Consider the following 21,439-nt stretch of genomic DNA (forward strand, 5'->3'; position numbering starts at 1 on the left):
TCGATTTGCTTCCTGGTGCTGCTTCACCTGCTCCCTGGATGCCACTTCTTGCTCCTCCATGGTCTCCTCTCTCTTTTTGATTGAAGTGTGTACCTTCCAGGAGTTTCCTGAGAAGAGAGATGCAGGGCAGTTCTGTCTTTTGAAATGTGAAAATTGTCTGAAAGTACCTGTAGTGTGTCATTGCATGTGACTGTCGTTCAGCTCCCAGAGTTCTCAGGAAGTCTAATTCCTAACTCCTGTGTATGTTCCCAGCTTTTCCTCTCACTTTTAGGATCTCATCTTTATCCCCAGTGTTCTGAAATCTCCCAGGGGGTGGGATTTCATTCATTGGGCTGGGCCCCTGGTGGGCCCTTTCAGCATGGATGCTCAGGTCCCTGGGTTCACGGAAATTCTCTTCGATGTTTCTCTGATAATTTCTTCCCCTCTACTTGTTTCCTTTTTTCCCTTTCTGGCATTCCTGTTAGTTGACTGTTGCACTTCTGCACTGAGCCTTGGATTTTTTTAATTTTTTACCTTTGTACTTTCTAGTGAATGTTTTATTACCTTTATCATATTAAGAATGTCAGGACGGTTGCTGCAAAGGAGAGGCTAGGCCTCCCTATATTTGTGCCTAAGAGTCTCCTCCTGAATGCCTCTTTGTTGCTCAGATGTGGCCCTCTCTCTCTGGCTAAGCCAACTTGAAAGGTGAAATCACTGCCCTCCCCCCTACGTGGGATCAGACACCCAGGGGAGTGAATCTCCCTGGCAACGTAGAATATGACTCCCGGGGAGGAATGTAGACCCGGCATCGTGGGACGGAGAACATCTTCTTGACCAAAAGGGGGATGTGAAAGGAAATGAAATAAGCTTCAGTGGCAGAGAGATTCCAAAAGGAGCCGAGAGGTCACTCTGGTGGGCACTCTCACACACACTTTAGACAACCCTTTTTAGGTTCTAAAGAATTGGGGTAGCTGGTGGTGGATACCTGAAACTATCAAACTACAACCCAGAACCCATGAATCTCGAAGACAGTTGTATAAAAATGTAGCTTATGAGGGGTGACAGTGGGATTGGGAAAGCCATAAGGACCACACTCCACTTTGTCTAGTTTATGGATGGATGAGTAGAAAAATAGGGGAAGGAAACAAACAAACAAACAAAGGTACCCAGTGTTCTTTTTTACTTCAATTGCTCTTTTTCACTCTAATTATTATTCTTGTTATTTTTGTGTGTGTGCTAATGAAGGTGTCAGGGATTGATTTAGGTGATGAATGTACAACTATGTAATGGTACTGTAAACAATCGAAAGTATGATTTGTTTTGTATGACTGCGTGGTATGTGAATATATCTCAATAAAATGATGATAAAAAAAAAAAAAGAATGTCAGGAGCTCTTCCTTGTTTTGTTTTGTTTTTTAAATAGCCCTTTGTTCTTGCTATTGGATAGAGTATCTCTTCCTCTTTCTCTGGTGATGTTAATGACAATTTTCTTCCATTCCCTGTGTTATCTCCTTATCCTCTGAGTTCCTTTCAGCCACTTGTTTGCTTTGATCTTTGACCTTAGTGTTAAAGCTCTCTTCAAAAGTTTAGTATCCTTGGCCGTTTTTTATTTTTTAAAATGGGGCTTCAATCTGCTGGGCTTCCCAACTGGGTGGTACAACACAGGCATTTCCTCTGCCATTTTTGTGCAGTGGGTGGGGGCAGGCACCACATGAAAGCTTTCTGACGCTTGGCCTGTTTCCCCAGAGGACTGTTTTCTCATCTGCCTGGGAAATAAAGCTGGGCACCCAAATTATGGGCACAGAGCAGGAGAAGGAATGTGAGGGGACATCTCACCCTTCTGATTCAGATTTAATCGCTATATTTTCTACAAGTCCTTCACCACTGCCAAGTTCCTTGAGGGTAGAGCCATTTCAGCCTCTCTTGAAAGTAACAGTCCACTAGCGCCATGTTGAGATTTGAGATTTTTGACTGACTGCATGTAGTGTTCCGTTGTGCTCGGGGTGATGGGTAGCTCATAAAGTGACCAGGGCAGCCCTGGGGAGCTCACCAGCCTCTCCGGAGGAGAGAAGACGCACTTAAGTCCCCATGATCAGAGGGGCAGGAGGGCGCCTCGGAGTTCCGAGGAGGGAGCCCAGCTTCCCCAATGCTTTATGCAGCTGCTGTTTTGTTAATAATGTTTGCATGGCAACTTCACAGTTTTACCAAATGTTTTTCATCACTGTTAGCTCATTCTCACCTCCCAGTTACCTGGTGGAGTGTATATTATCATTCTCATTTTACAGATGTGAAAATAAAAACCAAACATTTAAGCAGCCTGAGTAGCTTGCTCCCGATTGCCCAGATGGTCATTGCCAGAGGCCAGACTCACACCTGGGTCTCTGAATCCCGGGCATTCTCTGTGCCGGGCATGGGGAATGGAGTATGGGGAAGTTCCTCCCCTAAAAAGGTACTCTTGTTAAGGAAACAGATTTTACATGCTTGAAAAAAACAATTAGGGAGTGATGCTTCATTCACGCAGTTTCAGCTCCCTGGAATCTGGCCCAAAGTGAAGTATCTCACAGGTAGAGGGAGCACCGCAGGATGAACACAGCTGAGGGCCTCGGATATGGGGACACAAACACCGAGAGGCCGGCTGGCTGCTCACAGAACTCCCAGACTGACAGGTAGAGCCAGGAGTTACGAGAGCTAATTGGTCAGGGAAAAAAGACATTCAGAAGAAACCAGAACCGGAGGGAGGTCAGAAAAGGCATGTGAGGTGGGGAAAAGTGGCAAAAGGCAGGGTCAGCAAAGACAGAAAAGCCACGTGGGAGGAGAGAACTGTCAGCTGGGGCAGCTCCGGAGTCTGGGGCATTGACGTGGGCGCACGTGATCTGCCCCCTGTGGTTGTAGCACATCATGCCAGTTGCTGTCTGCCGTGATCACCAGCCACTGGAAGAGGGGGAAAGGATGTGGAGATTTCTGTCCAGGGTGCTTAAAATAAAGTTTAAAATTAATTTTAATGAAGTCAAAATTGAATTGAACAGACCCTTCAGCCAGTTATCTGAAATACAGAATGTGCCCAGTCTTTTCAGATAACCAGAGTGTTTCTGAGTAGTAAAGTGGGCGCGAGGCCACAAGGCCAGCTTTAGTGCTGAAGTTGATGGGGTGAGCGAGCCTTGCATGGCCTGGTGTGCCCAGGGTCATTGAGGCTCTGCGTTCAGTGCTCCTGGGCACCCAGGAGGTGCCCGGTGATATTTATTAGGTGAACAGATGTATGTGTCTGCCTCACCTGCAGCCAGGAACTCGTGAGGATGCCTGGCCCTGGAGCTGCTGGCAGAGGATGCTTCTTAGTGGTTCCTCTTTCCCCTGAGCAAAGTCCCTTGGAGCTGTGGGTTCTGGGGGGCCCACTGGAGGAGAGGCTGGGTGGAGAGCAGTCTCTTGGGCTCCAACTTCCTGTCCAGGCAGCTTTGGGTTAGAGAAGCTGCCAGTGAGGAAAGCAAGCCTTGTGTCTTAGAGTTGGAGGGAACCTGTAAAGTCCCGTGCGACTCAGACCCCCTTTATGCTGTGCTCTTGAGAGGCTTCCCAGCATCTGGTTGCCCAAGTCTACTGTCCGGGAGCTCACTGCTTTCCGAGGCCATCTTTCCATGCTTGTTAGAAATTTTTCTTACGTTAAGCCGAAGTCCTTCTGGGGTCTACCCCTGGGACCATGTGGGTCCTTCCTGGCCCTGTGGACAAAGTGGATCTTCACTTTTGTGAGCCTAGTGACCCCTGATGTCCTCATTTTGTCTCCATCCCAGTTCTTCCCTCCTGGTTCTGTGCATTTGTCTCCAGTTCACTTAAGACATGGTGCCTAGGATGGAGCAGAAAGTTCCATGTGCCTGGCTGTCCAGGCCCGGGGAGACTGGGCCCGTTGTGCCCCTCTCTAGACTGGAGGGCCTGGTCTGCAGGTCCCGTGGGGCCTAGCACAGAGCCTGGCACACAGGCTGTCATGACTGTCTGGGGAGACACAGATCATCTTCTGTCTCTGGGGGCTCTGCAGAGGACAGGTACCGGGGTGAGGAGTGTGGCCAGGTGACAAGCCCACCAGCTGAGACCCCTGCCCCTGCTCTCCTTTTGTCCAAGCAGCTGTCTTTGTGTTTGTTTCTAGGTGTGTGTGTAGAACTTTCTATTTTAGATACCATTGCTGGGATGTTAGGGTAGCGTTTTGTGTGGCTCTGTAATTTCCTAGGAGGGTGGATCGATTTGCCAGATGGTCACTGGGGCTTGGTTCGGGATGGTTGAGTCATGTCTGAGGAGATGTCTTCTCTGTCTTCTCTGAGGATGCACTATTGACTCACTAATGATTCTTTAAAGGAAATTGTCAGCAAATTGGTATTTTACAGACTGGCTGGCCCCAGAGCACCTTAAAAGGTCAAGAATCTTGAACTGAAAGAGGCTGATGAAATGTGACGATTCTGACCAGTTGAGCCCCTTAGCAGTCTGCAGAGATAGATGGATAGGGGTAGATGGCTCAACCATGGAATTCAGGATATGCTGACGTTTGTTGCCACAGAAAAAGGATGTGAGCTTAAGTGCTAAATTCTTCTCAGTGAGTGGATCGCAGGGACGCCTTGCGTGGGAGGGCGGTTCCGGACCGAGGGGGCTGATGAGCCTCGGCCCCTGCGATGTCTCTCGAAGGCTTTGTCTTTGGCGACCCAAACACTGATTACCTTGGGGATCACCTGGGATCACTTGGGGATCGCCTAGGAACGGGTGAGCTTGAGCTGCAGGTCTATGCTGCAGCCGCCTGCCCCTCCTCTCTGAGCCCAGTGCTCAGAGCCACTCACCCGCAGTGGAGAGCCCACTTTCGTGGTCCATGCCCGGCCCTTCCTTCCTTCAGGGTTTATTGAGCATATATAAGTGCCAGGTCCTCTGATAGCCATTGCAGGTTGCCTAGAAAAACTATAGGTAACAAGCCGTAGAGCAAACTCCAGGCCACACGCTAAACCCTGCTTGTTGTGAGCTCAGCCTTATCCAAGGCATTATCTGTTCACTCCCCAGTCCTCACCGCAACCCCACGAGGACGGAGCTATTGCTCCTAGAGGAAACAGACACAGAGAACTTAAGGAACTTGCCTAAAGCCAACAGCTCTGAAATGGTGGAGCCATGGTCACCCCCCGCCGACAGCCTGGCTCCAGAGGCCGTGGCTCTTTGCTCCTGCTTTATGCTGCCTCTTGTAATGGAAGAATCAGACAGGCCATCTCAAAACTCCGTCGCGCATGAAGTGAAGATGGTGGCAGAACAGAGGAGGGCACCAAGGAGGAGGTGACTTCTCCACTGGGTCACATTCTGGAATGTAACCAGGTTGTTCCCAGCAGAGGGGCCAGAATGTGCCACAGCTTGGAGGTGTGAGAGAGCGTAACATGTGGTGGAAACTTCAGCAGTGGTTTTCTATATCCTACTTCCTATGGCAGGGTAAATAATTACCCTGAGGCCTGGTGGTGTAAAACAGACGTTTATTTTGTTCATGGCTGCTGTAGGCCTGGAATTTGGACAGGGCATAGAGGGATAGTTTTTCTCTGCTCTGGTGTCTAGGCTTCAGCCGGGGAACTCGGAGGCTGGGGCAGGGACCCTCTGAAGGCTGTTCACTCCCGGTGCTGGTGGTTGGCGCTGGCTGGCAGCTAGGGCCTGGGTTCCTCTCCATGCGTGGCTTCTCCATGTGGACTTGCTTGGGCTGCCTCCCAGGAGAGGAAGAACCCAGCAGAAGCCGTATTTGCCTTTTCTAACCTCACCCAGATTTCAAACAGCATCACTGCAGCAATTGTCACAGGTCCACCCAGATACAAAGGTTGGGGACGAGAACCCCACCTCTCAGCGTGGCCATCTCTGATATACCATCTACCACAACATGGCTGGACCCAGCTTGGGAGTGTCGCAGACATCCAGGCCACTGCCTTCAGACAAAGGTTATTGGCAGGCTGACATCAGATTTGGGTTGACCTTCCCTTCTGTCAGATGCCCCAAAGTTCTTGTCAGTGAAGAGTGAGCAGGTGGTCAGTGGAGATTCCTGCAGTCACCAGACGTACTGAGCTGCCTCCATACATGGCCATGCCTCTGCCCATGAGGCAGGCAGGTGGACAGTAAAGGCAGTGACAGCCAGCACTCAGGCTCGCCCCCGAGCGCCAGTCACTCTGCTGAGCTTTTTGCATACTCACCAAAACCTCATAGCCACCCAGCTAGGCAGGTGCTCCTGTTGTCTGTGTTTAACAGACAAGGAAACTGAGGCCCATCTGTCAGTGACACAGCCACCTGGCACACCTTCTGCTGTACGCCTGTCAAAGGGCAGTCCCAGCACAGTGGGCTCAGTGCTCTGGGACATGAGCATGCAGGGTGCTACCTGGGGGGCCCAGCTGGAGAACTGAGCCCTTGATATATAAATTAGAGCAACTGTCAGTGATGGACAGCACCCCGCACATATTTCTTTCTGAATTACTGAAGGCTAAGTATTGTTGGGGTTTTATGTGGTTCAGTGCTAGGCAGTTAAACGTTTGCTGAGCACCTGTTATCGCTGAGCATTGTGCTGGCGTTCTGGGGACAGAGTGGGTAAGAGGTGGGCCCTGCACCGGGGGGTCACAGTGCAGTGAGGCCAGGCAGTCGTTATACTACAGCACAGTAAGTGACGGAAGGTGACTGCACAGAGGGGAAAGCACCCAGCTCTATGGTAGTCGCCGAGCCATCTCAGTGGGGGTAACTGACTGGGTGTGAAGGGGTCCAGGAGTTCGGTGGGCAGCTGCCGGGGTCGGGGTGGTGAGTGCTGCTGCAGGCAGTGGGCTCTGCAAGCGCAAAGCACAGAGGGTGCAACACCCTGCTCCGAGGGTAAGAGCGGCATTTAATGATGCTGGGATAGGAAGCGTGCAGGGGGCTGGCAGGGACCAAATCCCACGAGACCTTGAGGGACAAGCCAATGGGTTGCTTCCAGCCGGCTCCAGGGAGCCTTGCGGGATGTGGTGGGGGGGGTGCTGAGCAGATGAGAAGCCCTCCGACTGCAGGGCACCTGGTGGCTCCTTGACCTTATCTCCTGGCCCTGTTTGACCCTTCCCTTGGCCTCCCACGTTCACCAGATGCGTCTCCTTTTCTCCGTGTTCTCAGTTGCTGATTTTTTTTTTGTGTGCCCTCTGCTGCAGCACTCGTACTTCCTCTTCACGCCTTTTCTGCTTCCTGAGTCCTGGCACATTTGTTTACTTCTGTCACTCTATGGGCAGCAGATTTCATATTGCCAATTCTGTGGAAGTCCTCTGACCATGAGGCTGATTACGATGTATTGCTGTATTTATTAAATGACACTTGACATCGTCTCTACTTTGCCATCACTTGCTGTTGCAGATTTTGTCTTTCTGGTTTTGGGGAGCTGTGTGCAGATTCCCAGTGAGCTGACCGAGCTGCCTAAGCCATTTCCACTCTATTCAGGACATATTTTATGTATTTTGTTTCATCTTATGGTTCTGTGCATTCCACACATATCACGACAGGTTGTTGAATGGATGGTGTCTGCTACCTCATTCAAGCTTAGAATTTCTCCCAAGAGCCTGCTGGAGAATGTTTTGTTGTCGTTCTGTTTTTAAATTGTGATCTGTAACACACAAACAGAAAAGTGCATAAAACATGTATGTACTGCTCAATAAATACCCATCAAGCTTGTGCCCACTTGGCCACCCTGAGACCTAGCACGCTGCTAGCCCTCCGAAGCCCGTGGGCCCATCTCTGTCCCACTCTCCCCCAGCCTCCCTGCACACCCCTGAATTTTATGGCCGTCACTTCCTTGCTTTTCTTTATGGTTTTACCGCCAGTGCATGTGCTCATCCCTAGGCAGTGTAGTATAGCTTTGTCTGCTTTTGAACTTGTAAATGGAACATCAGCATGAGTATTCTTTCTACCGATTTCTTTGGCACAGCATCAGGTCTGTGAGGTTCAGCTGTCACCATGCGGCTGTGACTTGCTCACTTTCATGGCCTTTTATAATTGCACCATCTATTTACCCATTCTTTTGGTTCAGGTGGTTTTCTCTGGATGTTCTTTTCACAGCCTTGGTCATCTATAATTTCCTGAGCCTGTGCTATGAATACCTTGGAGGAGAAAGTTCCATCATGTCTGAGATCAGAGGGAAGCCCATTGAGTGAGTATGAAGTCTCCCTGGAACCCCACACTGCACCCCAGTTCCCGAGCCTGGCATTTTTTGAGCTGTTCTGTTGTCAGCTGGACACACAGACCATCTCTTGCCCGTGACCTTGACCCACTGTGCCTCTTCCACATTCATTTCCACTCCTGGAAAGCCCTCTCTGGCTCTCTCTCCTGCAGTTTTCCATCCAGACTTTTTGGAGGGGGTGCGCTCCCTCTGGGCAAGAGTAGCCCTGCTTCCCTCCTGTGTCGACCCTCCCCTGTGGCTCCCTCGGGCTTGGCCTCAAGGCTGCCCCCAGATCTGTGCCCCCACCCCACCCTGCTCCGGCCTGGCTTGCCTGGGTGTAAGGGAGCCCCACATCCCCAGCCCCACCCCTCGGGAGTCCTGATTCTCTGCTTACCACCCCCTTCTGCCCTGCCTCTCTTTTCCAGGTCCAGCTGTATGTATGGCACGTGCTGCCTCTGGGGAAAGACCTATTCCATTGGATTCCTGCGGTTCTGCAAACAGGTATGCTACTTCAGCTGCCCAAGGAGTGGGCTAGGTCCAGGAACCTGGGTGTGTCCCCTGGAGCAGCAGCTGCAGAGGCTGTGCTGCCTCTGGTGCATGTCTTGGTGTGTGGTGCTGTGGGGCCAGGAGGTCCTGGGACAGAGCTACCCGTGGCTCTACCTGTGGAGTTCCTAATACGGGGCACCCCACGCTCCCAGCACCTGCCCCCAGGGTGTTAGGAATGCACCCACATTAGCAGGGTGTGCTCAGAGGTACAGGGATGGGTGTCCTGGGAGTGTTTGATGCAGCCTTGGAAGGAGGAGCTGGTCCTAGACTCTTGCTCATGGGGATTCTAGAGCCTCAGTTTGAAGAGTGCCCGGCAAGCCTTTGCAGTTACTCCCATTCCTTCCCGCATTCCCCGGTTGGCAGCCCAGCTTCCAGTTTCCTCTGCTGCCCCACCTCATGGCCTAGAGACGCAGGGGTGCAGGCAGTGTGGCGTGTGGTTCGGTGCATGGGCCTGGGTATCTAACTGTCTGAGTTTGATTCCCACACTCTCTAAGTTCCATAACCTCTCTGAACCTTGGTCTCTTCTTCTGTAAAGTGGGTGCACTGATTCTTCCCTCGTGGGGTGCTTGTCAGGAACAGCTGAAGTGACGTATGTAAGCATTTTACATAGCAGCCGCCTTGGAGCCTCTTATTTTGGGAAGTGGGGTCTGAGGGTGCCACACCCAGCCTTTGTGACCTCACTTTCACTTCCCCTGGGTCTCCACAGCCTGCAGTGCCCTGCAGTGCCCCAGAGGTGGTCATGAGGGGAGATGACCCCCCATAGCCGCATCATCACAGCCCACTGGGGGCTGGGCTTTCTGCCCCGTGCTGGGCAGGGACTGCTGCCCATGACCCACTCTCGGTTCCAGTTCTGCTTCCAGATCTTCCTCTCCTGTGGTGTTTCTGCATTCCAAATCCCACCACTGGGACTGCAGAGAAAGAGTTAAGACTGTCCTGGGCTCTGGGTGGGGCATTTCAGAGCCATTGTTTACCAGTTGGTTCAGGTTTCTGGCCCAGCTGTGACTCACTGCCTTGTTTGATGATTTTATTGTGTACAGAGTTTTGATCTCATGATACTGGCTAGGGTTGTCTTGTTATAAATTATTCCCTCAGCCCTGTGGCCTTGGATGTTCAGCCGTTACTCCTGGAGGTGGCAGAGAGAGGTAGTAAGAAGAAAGGGAACAAAAAAAGCTATTTTGTCCCTTTCCTGATGACGTGGTGAGAGAGAAAGCCCTCCACTTTCATCCTAGAGACACAGAAATGGGCTTTAGAACTCACTGAGATCAGTCCCCCACATCTGAGTCTTCTGGGGAGCTTGTTAATAATACAGGTTTCCAGGTCACCTACCTCCTGCCCTTCGACCCGGCTTGATTTAGAAGGTCTGGAACAAGCTCTGGGTCTCCGTACGGGTTAAAAGCTTCCCAGCTGATTCTGATGTCCAACCTGGCTTGGGAGCCTCCGGTTGTATTCAGACCCCGACACAGGGCAGTGGTTGGGTGGAGGCTTGGAGCTTGTAGACTTGGGCTCCAGTGCCTTGGTTTCCTCATCTGTAACATGGGGTGAGTGACAGCACCTCCTTCAGGGGCTGTAGTGAGCATGAGGTAAGCCTACCTGGGAAAGCACAGCCTACGCCAGACTCATAAAGTCCACTAAACGCAAGCTGCTGCTATTATTATCACAAGGAAACTGAATCACAGAGAAAACTGGAAACCTGCCCAGATGGGCTCTTTTGATTTCCAGCCCACTTCCTTCTTCCCCCAAGGGTGCTGGTCCCCCTTCCTCTGGATGGGCTCGTGGGATCGGGGAAGTTTGGAGGGATTTTTTTGACAGCAGCACCTCACCTCAAACCCCGATCACCTGCACGTCTGCTTGGGGTAGCCCCACCACTCAGGCCACCCCAGGCGCCCCTGCAGACCTCACTCCAGTCTCCAATTGGAGCAGAAACTTGGAGATTCAACAGGTTACTTTTCTCTGTCTCTGATGTCCTTGCCCTATTTGAACCACACTGGTTTAGCTTTGCTGATTAGATTTTTTGTTGTGGTAAAACGTACATATAACATAAAATTTGCTATTTTAACCATTTTTAAATGTACAGTTCAGTTGCATTAATTAGTTTCACAATGTTTTGCTACCATCACTACCTTCTATTACTTAAACCTCTTTACACCTGTTCCAGTTTGCTAGTGCTGCCAGAATGCAAAATTCCAGACATGGATTGGCTTTTATAAAGGGGGTTTATTTGGTTGCAAAGTTATAGTCTTAAGGCCATAAAGTGTCCAAGATAAGGCATCGACAATAGGGTGGAGGATGGCCAACGGCGTCTGGAAAACCTCTGTTAGCTGGGAAGGCACATGGCTGGCATCTGCTTACTCCCAGGTTGCATTTCAAAATGGCGTTCTCTAAAATGTTACTCTTGGGGCTTTTTGTCCTCTCTTAGCTGCAGCTCCTCTTCAAAATGTCACTCTCAGTTGCTCTGAGGTCCCCCTGTTTGTGAGCTCTTTTTAGGACTCCAGTGAACTAATCAAGACCCACCCTGAGTGGGCGGGGCCACATTTCCATGGGAACATTCAATCACAAGGTCACACCCTAATCAAAAGTGTCACTCACAGTTGGGTGGGTCACATCTCCATGGAAACAATTAGAAGGTTCCAACCTAATCAACACTAATATGTCTGCCCCCACAAGATTGCATTAAAGAATATGGTTTTTTCTGGGGGACATAACATATACAAACCATTACACCACCCCAAACAGAAGCTCTATCCAGATAGTTAAATAACTCCCTGTTTTCCCTTCCCCCAGCCCCTTATAACCTCTAAATTATTTTCTGTTTCTATGAATTTTCTTATTCTAAATATTTCATCTAAGAGGAATCATATAGTATTCGTCCTTTTGTGTCTGGCTACTTTCACTTAGCGTGTTTTCGATGTTTATTCATGTTGTCAGTTATATCAGAACTTCATTTCTTTTTATGAGTGAATATTCCATTGTATGGATGGACCACATTTTGTTTATTCATTCATCTGTTGAGGGACACTTGGGTTGCATCTATCTTTAGGCAATTGTGAATAATGCTGCTGTGAACATTGGTGTGCAAATACCTGTTTGAGTCCTTGCTTTCAAAAAGCCCTTGCTTTTTTTAAGAGTGGAATTGCCAGCTCATAGGGTAATTCCGTGTTTAGCTTCCCAAGGAACCATCAGTTTTCCACAGAGGCTGCACTATTTTACACTCCCACCAACAATGCACTCGAGTTCCAGTTTCTCCACGTGCTCATCAACACTTATTTTCCGTGTTTTTGTTTTTGTTGTTGTTGTTGTTTGTCGTTGTTTTAACAGTAGCAAAATTCTAGCAGGTGCTAGAATGAATTAAGTGCTGTCTCACTGTGGTCTTGATTTGCCTTTCCTCCATGGCTAACAACATCGAGCATCTTTTGATGTGCTTATTGGCTATTTGCATATCTTTGGAGAAATGTCTCCTCAAGTCCTTGGACCAGTTTTCAATTGGGCTGTTTGTCATTTTGTTGTTGAGCTGCAGGATTTCTTTATATGCTGATTAGATTTTAAACTCACTGCCCATCCCACTACCACAAGAGCCTATGTGGTTTATTTGTTTTCCAGATGATGGTGATTCTTGTGATTTTATGAGCACTTGTTACCCCTGGAGTTGACTGGGGCCTCTGTAGGGTTTTGTGAAAACTGGGCTAAAGAATTCTTTCCAGGCTGAGCAGGCTGGCCGAGGTCTCTACTGAACGTGCAGATGTGGGACCTCCGAGGAGGTGCTGTGCTCAGTCAATGTTCAGGCCGCACAACAGCCAGCCTGTGACCCGGGTGCGGGTGACGCCGGCCACTCAGAGGCTAAATGACTGCTCACTCCAGCTACTGCAGCTGGGAGCTGGTGAGGCTGACACTCGAACCCAGGCCCCAGGACTCGAGAGTCGCTGTTCTCTGGACCACTTCCCACTCCCCATGTCATCTTCCTGTATGTCACCTCCATCCCCAGTCACACAGAGCCCAGACCCAGGCCCAGTGCATGGGGCAAGGCGCCAGAGCAGGGCAGTGGCGAGGAGGTTGAGAGGAGGTGGCCCCCGACAACCCTTGCCCCCTCCTGTGCCCTTGTGGTCAGTCCTTTGAGCAGGGTCTGTCCTTGCCCCGGGCACTGTGGGCCTCGGACCCTGCCCCTGCTCCTCTCCCTGCTGCTGCCCTGCATCAGCTCTGACCCCATTGCACTTGACTACTCAAGACTCTCAAGCCTCTGCCTGGAATGGAAGCCTGTCCCTCTCTTGTCTTTCTGGAAGGTTTCTGATGGCCCCTTCTCTGTGACGCCTTCTCTGATGTGATCTCGGGTCTCCTGGTCCACCCATCCCCTGTCCCCTCTTCCTTCCTTAAACACCCCTTGTCTTCTCACACACTGCATTGCAGTGTCACTGTCTTTCACATATTCTGCCTCCCCCTCCAGACAACAGTTCCCTTGGGGGCAGGACATGGGACCTTCCCTTTGTTCTTGGCATCCAGCACAGGCCCAGCCGGCCCAGAGGACGTGCTTGTTGTGCATTTTGCATGCTCGTCCTCCACTCTTGACCTCCTGCCCCCCTTTCCTGCCCCAAACAGGCCACCCTGCAGTTCTGCGTGGTGAAGCCACTAATGGCCGTCAGCACCGTGATCCTCCAGGCCTTCGGCAAGTACCGGGACGGTGACTTTGAGTAAGCAGTGGGTCCTGGCTGAAGGGGACTGGAGAGGAGTGTTAGTTGGGGAGGGGATCTGCCTGCAGGCTTAGGGAAGGGGGTGTCTGTGGACTGGTCCCACATCGTAACCTTCCTCTGAGCATGGCCCTGGCCTCCTCGCTCCTCCTACTGGAGGCCCAGTGTGACCCGTTTGCAAGCCCTCAGCATCTGTCCCTTTCACGGTAATAGTGACAGTGTGTCCAGGGCCTTGCAGGCACTTCTCAGGTACTACCCGTACCCTCACAGCAGCTCTGTCAGAGCAAGTGAGGAAACTGAGGCTCAAGAGGAGTTGGAACTCGGTTCAGGAGCAAAAGCAGAGCTGAGCTCAGTATTACTCCCTTTGAGCCTGTCTCCAGACTGTCAGGCTGGACCCTCCACCCCCAGTGCCCTGGGCCTCCAGCACCGCTGGCTTCCATGCCTGTGTCCTCCACCAGGGGCACAGGCACCAGGGCTGCGGGCAGGTGGCGTGACACACCATTAGCAAAGCAGAGGCAGCCCACGCCCTGCACACCCCTGGCCAGAGATTGCACCTGCTTTGCTCACCCATCCCCTTGCCATTGGCTCTCTGAGCACTTCTCGGGCAGCAGTGCTCTCCATGGGGAATTGGCAACTGGGCAGGGCACAGGAGTGAGGCCCCATCCCTTGGAAGTTCTGTCAAAGCCCAAAACCGCTCCCCCATTCCCGCAGCGTCACCAGCGGCTACCTCTACGTGACCATCATCTACAACATCTCTGTCAGCCTGGCCCTCTACGCCCTGTTCCTCTTCTACTTCGCCACCCGGGAGCTGCTCAGCCCCTACAGCCCTGTCCTCAAGTTCTTCATGGTCAAGTCTGTCATCTTCCTCTCCTTCTGGCAAGGTGAGCCTTCTCCCCACCGCCATGAGCCAGCCTGCACTGTCCTGCCCTCTAAGCTTGCTCACCTCCCCAGGGTCCCTGGGGCCCAGGCCGTGCCAGCTGGCCCCGTGACATCGCCGGCCTGATGCTCTAGGGGCCTTGGGTTTCTGAGTACCCTGGGCAGTTGCCGCTGGGGAGCTTTCTGTGGGGCCACTTCATAGATGGATGAGATCCTGCATAATTGGTGATCCCTTAGTTTTGATGGCCAGGCAAGGAGCTGGTAGTGGAGTTTTCTGGAGGCTTGGCTTTACCTCTGTCTTCCCTGCCATACAGGAACAACTGTGGACCCCGCCTCCACCCTCCTTGGGGTGTGTGGGCCTTTGGGTGGGGCTGCATGGAGGCAGGGTGGCCGGGAGGGGGTCCAGTCTGGGGCCAGACACCTGTGCGTCCCCCTCCAGGCATGCTCCTGGCCATCCTGGAGAAGTGTGGGGCCATCCCCAAGATCCACTCGGCCCACGTGTCGGTGGGCGAGGGCACCGTGGCCGCTGGCTACCAGGACTTCATCATCTGCGTGGAGATGTTCTTTGCTGCCCTGGCCCTGCGGCATGCCTTCACCTACAAGGTCTACGCTGACAAGAGGCTGGACGCACAAGGTACGGGGAGGTGCAGGGAGCCCCAGATGCTCCCCGCCCGGGGCCCCTCTGCCCCTGATGCCCCATGGGCATTGATGGGGTCAGGTCATGGGATCCCTGGGCTGCATGTGGAAAACGGGAAGGAGGTGAGGTTTCCCGTCACCCGGCAAGGACGCCTGGACTTGACTTCCTTTCCTTGTGGCATGCCCTCCCCTGATTGCCCATCTCGTCCTAGAGGCTGAGCCCACCTGTCTCTTAGGGTTTGCAGCAGGTAGAGCATGGAGACCCCAAGAGGACACGGGACAGTGTCCCCACACGAAGGCAGGGGCAGAGACCCTGATGAATGGACAGTCTCCTGAGGGCTCCTGACCCTGAGCACTGCATGCTGGCCTATTTCCTTCCTGTCTCTGAAGTTCTTTCCTTGTTTATTTTTAATTTGATTACTTCTAAGAAACTGACTCAGATGGTAATAGCTTGTAACAGCTTTCTTTTTACACCTGCTGGCCTTACTTTTGTTACAAGGCTGGTTAAAACCCTGGTTGTACGTTAGAATCCCCCAGAGAGCTTTGAAAAATACTGATGACCGTGCCTCACCCTCAGTAATTGGGCTGGGGCCGGGGCTGGCCCAGGGCGATGTGCTTTCAAAGCTCCCTGGGTGATTGTGATGTGCGGCCTGTGGAGAAGCGGACCTAGGAAGGTTGCCTCCGGCTGGGCAGAGAGGGAAGCGTTCTAGAAGTACGAGGAAGAGGAGGCTGAGATGCCAGGAGCTGTCTTACCCCCTGGGGAGGGAGGGGGTAGTCACATTTATCCTGAGGGGCTGGGCATGGGAAACCCACCACAAAGCCCAGATGACCGACTTTCCGAGTGGAGGGTAGAAGTGCCAACCTGTGGGAGGGGCCCCTGCCCTCCCCCTCTTGCCCCGTTCCTTCCCTGGTTGGGAAGAGGCTTCGCATTGCCCCTTGGCTCCTGTGGGCCTGGCTGTTACCCAGCACCTTTGCAGCCCAGGGGTCGGGGCTCATTGTTTCAGGCTTCGTGCACCTCCTCTGCCAGAGGCTGGGCTGTCGGGGCTCGAGCTGGCCAGGACCCACACAGCTCCTGCTGCCAGCTAGTGCCCTGCTGCTTACCCCCAGTCTCCCAGTTGGAAGGATCTGGTGAGCACCCACCCAGTGTTGAGGGTGGGGTGAAGTCCCTGGACCTGGTCCTGGCAAAGCCTGGAGCCTGGAGGCCACCCCAGGAGCAGGCAGAGTCATGGCAGAGAACCCCCTCTGCCCCCGGGGTGTCCCTGCACCTGGGCTCTTTTTCCAAACACTGCCCACCCTCCTACTGCCACCCTTAGCAAGAAGTAGGGCATCAGAAATACCGCCCTAGTGGGGACCCCTACCTCAGCCCCGCTGGGAACACTGAAGCCAGAGCCACCCCTTGTTGTCCACCTTCTGACCGAGGTCCCCAGCCTTCTTGGTCCTCAGCTTACACTTGGGCTCAGAGCCGGCTCTGCGCCCCCATGGCTGTGTGGCCTACACAAGTCACTGCCTCTCTGAGCCCCCACCTGCTGTCGGTGGAGTGTTGGGAGGGTCTGGTGTAGAAACTTCTGCCTCAGGCTTGCCGGTGCCAGCGGAGCCTCAAAAGAATGGGGAGGGGGCGGGGTTCTAACTTAGAACTTGAACTTGGACCATAAGTTGGTGCGTCCACTGTGTGTTCTTCTCCCTCCCCCCGCCAAAAAAAAAGAGACGCAATGGGAGGGTTATCTCCAGGCCCTCACTCCCCCACCCCCAGGCCCTGAGGGGCCTGCTGGAGCTGCCGGGGTGCTGGGTGGGCTGGGAGTGGGGGTGGGGTGGGCAGGGCCGGGGGTGGGGTGCTGTGTGAGCATTTCACTCAGCTGTCTCTTGTCTTCTCTATTTCTCTGGCTCTTCTCCCCCCTCCCCTTCCCCCTTGCCCTGCTTTTGCCCCGGGTGTGGCCGTGGGCAGTGCCAACATACGGCCCTTACGGTAGGTTCTGCTCGTGGTCTGCACGTCTACCCTGCACGTCCGTCTGGTCGCTGTCACCAGCATGCCTCTCACCCTTGCTCCTTCTCTGTGTCCCCCATTCCCACCCCCACCATGGTGCCCCCACTCCCCCTGGGCCGGAGACCCAGAGCACCTGCTTGCCATGGGTGCCGTCCGTGGAGCCTGCCTGCTTCCACCCTGGTCTCTCATTGTTCTGGAATATGCCCTGCCTAGTTCTGCAGGCCCAGTGCCTGTTTATAGGAAATGGGGGACATTTATTTAGTTACATTCCCGTGGCAGAGAGCATAAAGGGATGGAAAGACCTGGCATGTTTGAGTCGGAAGACCTGGGTTCCAGGGTTGGCTTCTGGGTTTGTGGCCTGGACCATTTTTCCGAGCCTGTGGGGACAGTTCATTAGAGAAGGAATTGGAAGGAAGTGCATCTTGTCCAACAGGAAGACAGTGAACATATCTCGTGTCTGCTTGGTTGTGGGTCCAGGCTCCTGGCAGCTGTGTGATTGTGCGGGGTTCCTGGCTCAGAGTAGAGGGGAGTACTCCTGGGTGCTCCTGACTCCCAGGCCCTCTCTGCGCCCCACTGCTCCCCATCCTCAGCCAATGCAGAGCCTGTCCTGGCCTCTCTGGAGCCAGCAGTGCCAGGGAGTCAGCCTGTGGCTCAGCTCACAGGCCCACTGGCTGCAGCTCCCCAGTCTCCACTCTGGGAGCCCTTCCTGCTGACTGTTTGCCACTGCTGCCTTTGACATGCCAGTGCCCCCTCTGGGCTCCTCAGCTGCACTGCACCCCAGTTTCATGTCCTGGACCCCCTTCTCGGGCCCAGGAAGCCAATTCCATCCATGGTCAGATGACACAGCCTCGGGGTGGGGGCTGGTCACAGGATTATGGGCAGGGGCTGAGCCGCCTTCCCTCCCCGCTGCTGCCCACCGCCTCACCCCTGCCCCCTGCCCTCTTCCCTGCAGGCCGCTGTGCCCCCATGAAGAGCATCTCCAGCAGCCTCAAGGAGACCATGAACCCACATGACATTGTGCAGGATGCCATCCACAACTTCTCACCCGCCTACCAGCAGTACACGCAGCAGTCCACTCTGGAGCCGGGGCCTGCCTGGCGTGGCGGCGCCCATGGCCTCTCGCGCTCCCACAGCCTCAGTGGTGCCCGTGACAATGAGAAGACACTGCTGCTCAGCTCTGATGATGAGTTCTAGGTGCTGGCTACTGGCAGCAGGAGCATGGGCGGCCTTGGCCGCGTGCGCCCTCCCACTGGCCTTGGCTGGGAGATGGGCCAGCACAGCTTTGACATTGCTCTTTAATTTATTGGACTAGAAACACCCACATATCGCTTCCAGTGGAACAGCCAGATGCCGTCTGCCCAGGGGACAACCCGGGTGCACCCACGGCCTTCAGGAATATTTATTCATGGCCACCCTGCACTGCCTGGGCCAGGGCCTGAGAGAACTAAAAGCCATTCTCCTGCCGTGTGTCCTGAGGCAGGGGTGGCTTGCTGGGACCAGCCATGCCCAGGCCCAGAGGCTTGCGCTGGGGACTAGTGGCTGCAGCCTTCTGAGACCCCTCCCCAGAACAGCGCCCCTCCCCCTAGGACACCACCATGTTGGTCATCAGCGCAAACCCCCCAGCACAGTTCCGGGCAAGGGGCAGCCCCTGCCCAACACACCGTGCAATACTCTGACTGGGCGCTCCCCACTCACCGCCCTCCCCGTCCACCCTGCCCCAAGGCTCGATCAGCCCCAGACGGGTGGGAGCAGGCAGGAGAGGGGCACCGGGCTCTCTGTGGCGGCCTCTCCTGGGGGGCCTGCCTGGCATGCTGCGAGGGTCAGAGCTGCGGGGCCCCCCAGGAGGCCACCCTGCTGTGGATGCGGCCTCTCTGCGCAGGGTCCTCTGGCCCCTGGGTGTCCTCCCTGGGGCTGCACCTTCGCCTGCCTCATGCCCCCTCCTGGCCTGCAGAGCTCAGCCAGCGGCCACACTGCCCTCCTGCCCAGGGCCTTTTTGCTGACAGAGCTTTGGGCAGCTTGCTTCCTGGGTGCCCAGGGAGTCAGGGGCTCCCCACCCTCCTACCCAGGCTGAGCTCTGGGAATCTCCCGGGGGGGTTGTCCTTCCATTTCAGAGGAAAGGTCTGAGGCTCCACGTTTCAGACCAGCTTCCATAGGAACGTGGTCCAGCAGGAGCGGGGCAGTAGGGGTGGGGCACGCAGCAGGGGGAGCTGGGAATGGGAGGGGTGGCTCCAAACTCTTCTCGGCTCCCCCACTCACAGAGGGCCTGCATCCTGCCTTGTCTGCCCCCCAGCCCATCTCTTCTGTGCCTTAGTCACACACATGAAAACAACCCTCCCTAGACCCCAGTCCCTCGCAGGCACTTCCTGGGTGGTGGTTGTGGGGGGGTCCCCTGTTAGGCTGCTGGTGGATCCTGCAGTGCTGGGCCAAGCTCCCTGGCAGGGCCTCAGGAGTGGCCCAGACCACCAGTGCCCCCGCAGGCCCCTGGAGTCCCAGGCGGGCCAGCTGGCCCGGGCTCCTGCCTCAGGGCGAGCCTTGTGTGTGGGGCGTGCTCCAGCAGGCCAAGCATCCTGTGGAACCAGGTAGCACTTGGTTTGGACGGCAACAGCCTCGAGGAGGACGTGGGGGGAGAAAGGGCCCCTGCTGGTGCTGTCTCCTGGTCACTGCTGGAATGAACAGGCCCCCTCCCTGGGGGCTGAGACAAGGATCAGGGTGAGGCGATTCCATCCCAGCTGTCTTCCCGGGCCTCTTTCCAGCCCTCTTGGCCAAGCCTGCTCCCTGGGGGTCCACGCAGGCCTGCGGGTGGGTACTGGACGTCAGCTCCCAGGCGTCTGGCTGGCACCACGCTGCCTGGGAAGGCTGTGGGCAGATGCAGTCTCTTGGAGGACAAAGCTCTGTCCCCACTCCCATCATTTGCTTTCACAGATCTGCTTTTTCACCTTGTTTCTCTTTCTTCCAGGCCAAAGTGTGTTGCTGATTCCCTGCCCCACCTTGGTCTTTGCTCACCCTGGCGCTTGCCCACCAGCACGGTGGGTGGGGGAGCTAGTGGCAGGGAACTGGTGGTCCGTGGGGGGATGGGCTCTGGGAACCGGTGCCCGGTGGCTCCAGGCCCCCCCCACCCAGGATGCAAAGCTGACCTTGTCATTTTTAAAAAAAAATTTTTTCCAGATAGAGTAGGTCTTTGTACATAAAAAAAAATACTTGAAAAATTAACTGATGTATGAGAAGACAGAGTCCCTAGTTTTGTATCTCGTGTACGAATGCCATGAGTTCCACCAGAAAGCCACTCTATTTTGGTCTCTGTGACATTTTAAATGCGTGACAGAAGTGAGCAAATAAAGTGAGAAAGAAATATATATATGAGAGAATATAGATTGTACTGAAACCTCTTCTGCCTGTGGGTGAGGTTTTTTCCTTCCTCTTCCCGCCCCCGGGCGTGTGCGTTTGGGGGGCGTTCAGGAGTTGTGGGCTGGTGGTGTTGGGAGCCCTGTGCTTCCTGAGGGTCACGTGTTGGTGGGGGGGGGTGGGGATCACACTGTCAAGAGACTGAATTCTCAGTCGGACCCCACCAGTGTCCCCCTCCACCCACCTGGACATGGTCGCAGCCCCGGTCACAACGGCCACACCCCACAGCCCATGAGGGCCGGTGCGGAGGAGCTGGCCTGTCACCCAGGTGGACGGGGCAAGGAGGCCCAGGGCAGGGGCTGCTGGGCAGTGGGCTCGGGCCTGCCCAGGGCAGGGCACTGTCCCACCACCCACTCGCCGCGTGCCCGTTCGGGGCCTGGCCTGCTGCCGCCAGGGTGCCCTGGAATGCAGCGTGGGTGGGGAAATTCCCAGCAGCCTCCAACCCCGAGGTGAGTCTCCCCACTGTCCCTCCCGCAGCTTCCTGCCACCCTCTCCCCAGGCCCAGCTCAGCGTTGTGGGAACGTGAGCCTGGAAGGGAAAGCGCTGAGCCCCAACCTGAGAGGGGGACAGGGGCCTGTGGGTCAGGCAAACACCTGCAGTTGGGCCCTTTCCCAGGCAGCCAATGGGGTCTTCCTGCAGCCCACCATCTCTCCACACCTGCCCCAGCTGGTGTCACCTGTCACCTGCGATGTGGTAAACACTTACCTACTTGGGGTACTCTGCATGTACAAGTTTGCAGCCCCTCAGGGTCTCAGGGCTTCTCATGCCTTTCCCCTTTTGTGCCCACTTAGAGATGGGTAAACTGAGGTTGCAAGAAGCCAAATAAGCTCTCAAAGGTCACACAGCCAGGAAAAGGCACAGCCTGGATTCCAGCCCCGATTTCTCTGACCCACAGCCCGTGGGACAGTCAGTACCTTCTCAGGGTGTCCCAGAAGTCTAGCATATAGGGTAGAAATTACCATGAGTTTGGGGCCTAGGGCGAGATGCAGGGCTGCGTTTTAGGCCTACAGGCAGGGGCTGAGCAAGCCGCCTCTCTCCCCGCCTCCCTTTGCCTTCTGGAACACGGGGAAAGAATTTTCTACTTGGCTGTAGAAAACCAGACCTTGATGTCAAAGTGCTGGAAAGATCATGCCAAAATCCGAGAGTTTTCCTCTCTGGGTGGGACTGTTTATTCATAGTGAAGGGATGCCCGGGGAATTT

At 54.4% G+C, this 21,439-nt stretch overlaps 1 protein-coding gene across 2 annotated transcripts in view; it reads left to right on the forward strand.

Moving 5' to 3' along the window:
* The window catches only part of TMEM184B (transmembrane protein 184B), a 49,004-nt gene extending 28,781 nt beyond the window's left edge, over nt 1-20,223 (forward strand). The window contains exons 4-10 of one of the 2 annotated variants that reach the window (XM_037846101.1): nt 8,023-8,113; nt 8,548-8,623; nt 13,256-13,347; nt 14,056-14,225; nt 14,660-14,854; nt 16,799-16,819; nt 17,790-20,223. In XM_037846101.1, coding sequence (XP_037702029.1) covers nt 8,023-8,113; nt 8,548-8,623; nt 13,256-13,347; nt 14,056-14,225; nt 14,660-14,854; nt 16,799-16,819; nt 17,790-18,031 — 887 coding nt within the window. In that variant the 3' untranslated portion in view covers nt 18,032-20,223. The remainder of the gene's footprint in view (nt 1-8,022; nt 8,114-8,547; nt 8,624-13,255; nt 13,348-14,055; nt 14,226-14,659; nt 14,855-16,798; nt 16,820-17,789) is intronic. The other variant, XM_037846102.1, reaches the window with a different exon arrangement.
* Nucleotides 20,224-21,439: the final 1,216 nt, after the last annotated feature.

The sequence above is a fragment of the Choloepus didactylus genome, chromosome 8 (assembly GCF_015220235.1).
Source record: "Choloepus didactylus isolate mChoDid1 chromosome 8, mChoDid1.pri, whole genome shotgun sequence".
Lineage (NCBI taxonomy): Eukaryota > Metazoa > Chordata > Mammalia > Pilosa > Megalonychidae > Choloepus > Choloepus didactylus.